Source organism: Heliconius melpomene, chromosome 15, assembly GCF_056956725.1.
Source record: "Heliconius melpomene rosina isolate 202511_hmr_F chromosome 15, ASM5695672v1, whole genome shotgun sequence".
Lineage (NCBI taxonomy): Eukaryota > Metazoa > Arthropoda > Insecta > Lepidoptera > Nymphalidae > Heliconius > Heliconius melpomene.
Genome location: NC_140403.1, coordinates 13,102,934 through 13,110,698, shown reverse-complemented (window position 1 = coordinate 13,110,698; position 7,765 = coordinate 13,102,934). Strand labels below are relative to the sequence as shown.

The 7,765-nt window shown below is 31.0% G+C and overlaps 1 protein-coding gene across 1 annotated transcript; it reads right to left on the bottom strand.

Annotated features, from left to right (window-relative positions):
- Positions 1-1,637: 1,637 nt before the first annotated feature.
- LOC146531762 (uncharacterized) lies at positions 1,638-2,659 on the bottom strand. The gene is made up of 2 exons (XM_085198413.1): positions 2,304-2,659; positions 1,638-1,763 (listed from the first exon to the last, which is right to left on the bottom strand). Exons 1-2 carry the CDS (start codon positions 2,590-2,592, stop codon positions 1,753-1,755), a joined length of 300 nt encoding a protein of 99 aa, XP_085054539.1. The 5' UTR covers positions 2,593-2,659; the 3' UTR covers positions 1,638-1,752.
- Positions 2,660-7,765: the final 5,106 nt, after the last annotated feature.

Genomic DNA, 7,765 nt, shown 5'->3' with positions numbered 1-7,765 from the left:
GCCGTGATTTATTGGGATCAAAAACAAGATAATGTAGATTTGCAAGAAATCTCAGTCTCTTGAGGCTTTGTGATTACTATGAGAGAAAAAACTATTTCTTAGATATTCTATTGCAAGGTAAAGGTTCGCAAATATACATATTTTTTCTGGGTTTTGTAAAGTTTGTTTAGGCTTTGTTGAATTACATTAGACTATATCAAATCATATTCATAGAAATATTTATATTTAAAATTTGATTAGGTAAGAGTGTGTAGAAATCAACAGTTAAAACTATGTATTATAATATTTAATTTTGAAATGCTTTGTTCTCGATCTATTGATAGCGTAATTTGCTGAGATAGAAATATAAATATATATATATAAAAGTCAAAAACACACGTATTTCTGTAAAAGGGAAGGAAAGAAGAAAATTGGTTTATATATATAAAATTTAGCATTGACAAAATAGGTCAGTAGGCTCCTAGCGTCAAATAGACGCAATTAGTTCACAGCTCTGCTAATGTGAATAGGATGGAGTTTTAAATAATTATTTTACAAATACCTAGTAAGGTTAAAAAAATGTACATATAATTATTTTTTTACTGCACGCCGAAAAAGAAATTATTTACATAAAGTAATTAAAAAATATTGTAATTATTTATTTAGTAGCAATAGAAAAACCAAAAATCACTTTTAGGTGGAAAATTTTCCAAAATTGTTGCTACTAATAATTGTTTTATGTCGCAACATGGTAAAAACATTTAATTAATTATAAGCTAATGATATTTTTCTGTATATACACTAAATAATTTATTTATTCTAATAATAATTTATATTATATAATAATTTATTCTATTTAATTTTCTATTTAATTCTATTTAATTTATTTATATTATATAATAATTTATTCTATTCTATAAGCTAGGTACAAATTTGGAGGAGTTGGCGAGATGTCGGAGTACAGTCATGACATCACTCGGAGCAGCGACGACGGGGTTAAATGTACCGAAGTTAGCCTTTTTAAGTGTATTGCGAAGTTCATCTAGCGTGCGCCTTTAAGTTATTTACACATATGGTACTGTAGTTACATTTTATATTATTCCTTACGAATGTTTGTTTTTTATTTATGTCTGCGTGATAGCCGCCGTGGAACTTATTATAGTTTATTTACAGACAAGCACTTTTTAATCAATTTACCTTTGTAGATAAATTGATAAAAAGTTCTTATGTGTACTGTGTCTTCAGGTACCGATTATTTATTTTTACTTACGTTCATGACGTTATTCACATACTTTAGTCGGAAAATATCATGAGTATGAGTCATAATATTATTTTCATTTTTTTTAGTTTCATGCTGTATCCCGCACATAGCAGAGTAGGCAGACCCTAGTGTTAAAGCACTCCGTTCCCCACTTTCTGCCGCATTCTGGAGGCATTGCGTGTTGAGTGACAGAATTCCACGCCGCGCTTTGTCTCGACACCAGAGCGAACAAATGGAAATATTAACGTAACGTCGAGTGGGGATCGAACCCACAGCCGTCGAGTTACAGTCACACCCTTGTGCCGCCACGATGGCCTCAAATATGTTCATCAAACGAATTAATCGACAATGATATAATATATATCTATTAAAGTAACGAAAAACTCATTAGGTTGAGAATAATGTTTTAATTCATTAATATAAGTGAACTAAAAATACATAAATATGCAAAAGTCGTAGAGCACAGCATAAGCAGCACCGAGACATTGTCTCTTATCGGCATTTTCTGGAGTTTAAGGTTTATCTGAAAACAAAATAAAATAACAATTATAAATAATAACTTTGAAATACCCTTTAAGTATATATTTAAGTGTGTATTGGTTTAATATCAGCTAAGATTTAGATTAATTTCTATTATTATGTATACATTTTATCGTATAAGATTTGTACGTTTTAATAAAACACCAGTATATTCTTTTTTTATTTAGCAAGGCAAGAACGGCGTTGCTTTACCATGTATTTTTTTAGTTTCACGCTATATCCCGCGTGTAGTAGGAAAGACAGAGAAGAACTGAAAACCTAGAAGCTTAAAGAAGTTAATAATTAGTTACGTACTCGCATTACAACACTAACACCATTTTTTTTCTAACCCCCAATATATAGTAACGGCAGATATTTTCTTAAGTATAACCGATAGACACAAATAATAAGTATTACACACAAAAACTCAACAGACGATTCTTCGTTCTTAGGACCTCGTCACTAGTCACGGCCGCTACATTAATAAATAAAACTGATACATAATTTTTCAATATACTTATATAACATTACAAATGAAACGCACTTCCAAAGCCCCTCAATTGTGCCAACTCGCGAGCAGTATAATCAGCAAACTCATTTATATCGAACGTAGCACCTTTACTTTCAGCATTGGCTTTATTAATTTGAAATAAGGATTTCACGAAAGCTATGTAATGCTCAATTGTGTCGGCCATACTCTTGTAGTGCCTGTCGTGATCTTTTACAAATTTCTCGAATAATTCCAGCGCGTCTTTGATATCGTATTGTGGCTTCTTATCACCGCTGGCCACAGCGACCGCGACGAGCAGGACAATGCAAATGAATACTTTCATTATTAACGTTAATTTCCTTCTACACGGGACTAGTGTCTACAATCAAATGTAGACTGACGATTTCGAAGATCAACCGGACATATATATAGGTGATCTGTGTAACGGTGTTATTGACTTACATCTGCGGTCCGCGCCGGTCTCACGGGCCAGGATTTTTATGTCTTAAATCGGCCTTTATTATATTTATTGCATTAGGAACACTTGCAGAATAAACAAAAATATATATCAACAGTCCCTTGGTAAAGTATTAAAAGTGAAAAATGCTACTTTTCAGGAGAGCAATTTAAATTTAATTTTTTGCCTACCTTTTTCATTTATAATTAGATTTCGATAAAAATTTGGATCTACAGTTGTGTTGCAATAACAAACTATAACGCCGGAGTAAAACAAATTTGCATATTTATATACTTTTCTTCGGATTATCTCAGGACTTTCTTGTTGAAAATGTCATATTCCAATATTTAATGAAATGCTTATATTAGTCTTGACAATTATTACATAGGATTTTTTGGGTACTATGTACGTTGCAAATTAATTTTAAATAATTATTGCGCTTTGAAGCAAATTTTATTTAAAATCTCCCCAATCTCTGATATGGAATCAGAATCGTCGTTTACGATCTCTTTTATTGTTTTATCACTTAAATGCCGCAACATCTTAATTAAATAACTGTAAAAAAGAAATAAAATTATAATGTCAAAAAACTAACGTAACTGATATCATGGGGGTCACGCAGACCCCAACACGTGCATACCTTTGTCCCTGTAAGTGATGCAGCGCCCAACGTCCGGCACCCCCCGCAAATATAGACGTAATGAGAATATGTAAAATGACAGTTGCCCATGATGCTTAGCTTATTAAGAAATATAAAAAATACAACGCGTGGCGGCCGCGCGGCCATTACCACTTAAGGGTTAAGGGTTAATCCAAAATTGTAAAATTACTCAGATTATCGGTAGAAATGTAGAACGCTCCGTGACGAAAACAGCAAAAGTCTTGTTTTGCGACGCATTATTTTATACTTGGATATTTTCAATATTTTTCAGTTATCACACAAAATTAATGTGCATCAACAATTGGTTTAATATTCTAACTTAAAAACATAAAAAACGTCGTAAATTGATTTGTAAGAGACATAAATTAGTGATTTTATCCATGTGGACATGATTGTAAATCCTTTTTGGGAAAACGGAGTGACTTTTAAAATTCTCTATCATGTTTACTAACTCTTACAATTCGCTATACTAATTTCTATCATCACTTAAACGGGCTGATAGAGTTTCACATCAGATATTTGAACCTTGGAACAAACAAGCAGAACATAATATTCTTATTATATTGCTGGAGGAAGATTCCACGTGATCTCGTATTCAATCGACGCTGGTCTCTTACACAAAGGGCGATGATTACAGCGCGCCATGTTTCACGCATATTGCCGAGGAATTGTGTGTTTTCTTTTATTACATGCATATTAAAATAAATAGTTGTATGACCGTTGTTATCTCGTATAATACGTAGAATAATTATATTTCAAAGTAAATGGATATTATTACGACAAAGCTATTATTTCACGAATATGAAAGGCAATAGTTCGTATAATACAGGTACAAATGTGTATAATATGGTATAAAGAAATATTTCTGCTGATTTTGATTTTATTTGACTAAAAAAATGTTTTTTTTTTGTTGTGAACAACGAACACTTTGAAAGCACTGTTACTTATTTTGAAGTAGAAAAATGTAATAATTTGCAGCACATTATTCTTTATAAAATAGAGTTTATACTAACAACAATAAATTTTAATAGAAACTTTCTCCATAAATAAAAAGATATCATTATATAATTTTTTATCTTCTACGTGAAAAGAAAATTATTTATGAATCGTTCGTCGCATTATAATGGACTGCGCAATCTCAACCGATAGAGCGGTCATTTGAAAACCAATAAATTTTACAAGGGCTGTGAGTATATTTGATAAATGCTTTAGATAAAGACGCGGTGGCGTTCAACGTTTTACAGTCAGCGAGGACAAACTTAGTTTGTAATTGTAATTATCAAAATAAAATAAAATGAGAGTTATTATTATTAGATATATTTTTTTATTCTACAAAATTAAACAGTCTTTAATCTCTGAAGATTATATCACAAACAAACTTAAATATTATCATTTCATTAAAAATTAATTAACTTCTATTGTTACAGATTTAGCAAGTATAATAAACGCGTCGTTGAGTTTCACCACTCAACACGCAATGAGAATTCGACGGAAAGTGTCTCAACATTAGGTTCCTACCTTGCTACAAGCGGGCTAAAGCTAAATAATCTTACTTTATACTACAATTTCTTTAAAATTATGATACTTATTACGAATATTAAACAAAACAATTGAATAAAATTATTATTTAAAACGATATCTTTACATAGTCAACACAATAACTGTCAGTTAATCGCGGTCGAAGGGACAGTTCCATGTGTTACATGTGTTATCTGTCAGATAGAGAGACAGCGTCCTGTGTTGATCATCGAGTGTACGCACTTACGCAGCCCTGTCCACTATATACTGTACAGTAGGCTCTACATCCGTTGATATATGGTTGACTTGTAGAGTATAATGTTAGTCCTATAGAGCGTGGAGACTGGAAGCACATATAAAACTTATTACTGAAATATTATATTTATCTATATATTTAAAATCGAAAGGTCACTCACTCATCACGAAATCTCAGAAACTATATGTGCTAGGAATCTCAAATTTTACATAGGAGTTATTTATAGGAAGCAGGTGCTCGCTAAGACGGGAATTTGCAATATTCGACTTCTAAGGGGTTGTTTTTGGGGTTGAAAGTTTGTATGAAACTTCGTTACTACAAATGCTAGGAATCTCAAATTTTTCATTTACGTCACTTATAGGACGTAGGTACTCATGGAGATAGAAATTAATAATAACGTAGTTCACGCAGGCGGAGCCGCGGGCGGGCCGCTAGTACGTACATATATGTATGTAAGTATCTCGATGTTTTTCCTATTAAGTTATTAAAATTGCACGATATGATAAATAAACGTAGATTTATAGATGTCACTAATTAACTGTCTTATTATTGATAGTCTTTTAAATAACACAACGTACGAATAAAAAACAAAGAAGCTATAAATAAAAACTTATTAACTTCTCTTCGTCTTATGAAAAAATCCATAGAAAACCCCTTAATTTTTATATTATGTAATAATAAATAAGTTATGTGTAAACATTAATGTAGCTCTTGTTCATCATTCGATATAATTGCGTTACGACATTGATATTATAGCAACAAATAATGGGCTCGTAATAATTATAACTGAACGTTATTTGTATGCAATTAACCATCGTTTTTGTTATTTTTATTATATTAACATTCATAATTTTAAAATATTATTTTACTATAACACAAATAGCTTTTTTTATTGTGAATGAATACACAAGTATTTGAAGATTGATTTAGAATTTTAAGTTCAACGTAGTTAAATGACAAAATTAATCTCTTTGTCTAGCGACAGCACTACGAGTCTACAGAATCATTATCAATAGAAATATCTACCCTTGTCTGTGTCGCACGTAAAATAAAAAGTTCTTTTAACTAGATATCACAATAAAGCACTCATATGAGGCTACGCCTGGTTCGTAGCGTTTAGCACTACTTAAGTAGAAAGAGGTGAAACTTTGTTAATTTTTTTCATGTGTACTTACTTTTTTGTATAACAGATAAAATATTACCATGAAACAGAATTCAGAATTCTGTTAAAAAAAATTAAAACAGCAGCAGACGCAAAGCGGTGTATGTTTCTAAGCAATAACAAAATAAATACAAAGTGATGCTAATAGAAAAAATATATTAAAATATAGGCCTAAGTTTCAATGTTATTATACAGTTTTTACTCCAGTCTTTGACCTACTTTAGGCCTTTGTTAACAATTGATAAAATTATCCATATTATATTTGTGCTAAAAATAAATTATGAGTAGGTTTTACAAAATAACATGAAAAGCAAAAATGAATACGTACATTTACTATTGAAAAACCCAATCTTTATATTACATACTATGCTTTCAGAAAAAAATGTCTTTCAAAGAAAGGTCGCTTATTATGCCTCGTAAAATATCAAAGTAGATTAGTAACAATCCTTCATCTTTATAGCATTGAATCTTTATGTTTCAATGGTAAATTCTTCTTTCGTTTTCTAATAATAAATAAACATTATTGTTATTGCGACACCAAGTTAAGCTGGTCACTTAGCAAATGTGATTATGGGCCATATGAACTGGGGAGGGAAACCGAAAACCTTGCAACGGTCCGCCTCAGTCGGTCCTACTGAGATTATTGAATTTAACCGACATAAACCAACAAACGCCAGATGCGGCCGTTGCTTTTAAATAAATGATCTCCCAATTCTCTATTTACTCTCGATTGAGATAATAGTGTGTTTATTAAATAGAAAGATCTTATTAGCCACCTTTTAAACCTTTGTTTTGTTTCATTTCCTCTTATTATCGGATTAAAAGCTTTTATCTGCAAAGTGCTCCGAGTTAGTCCACAAATATTTTCGCCTACTTTAGTTTGGTAAAATCTGGTTAATCTCTTATGAATCCTCTTAATCTTTCCAATAGCCGCTGCCAGTAAATAAAACTTTAAATCTACTTCAGTATTAATAAAATCAGCTTTTATTAAAAACTATGACAAGGAATTATCTATTTCACATTTAGCTAACATATTTATGTTACCTTAACATTTATATATGCTTATATATTCTTATTTTTGCATAGACCTCTAAATTATACTATTTAGTAAAAGTCTGTTTCCTAACATATTGTATAAAATTTATATATATTTACATTTCAATTTAAGCTTCGAGGCCGGTTTGTTTAATAATAATAAACTAAAATGTAATATAATTCTAAAGAGAGAGGCGTCTAGAGACTGACGGCGGACAATCTAATTTCTTCCAGTTTTCTTACTTCACGTCAAAGTGATGATAAATAAAACCTGCCATCATATAAAGCCGTCCCCGGAGTATACAATAAAATATACACAAACCTACACATATAAAATTGTGTTATATGTCGTTATATCGTTGTGTGCTGTCATCGATTTCTTAATTGTCTTTATTAAGGAATCGATGGCGGTAGTTTGATATAATAA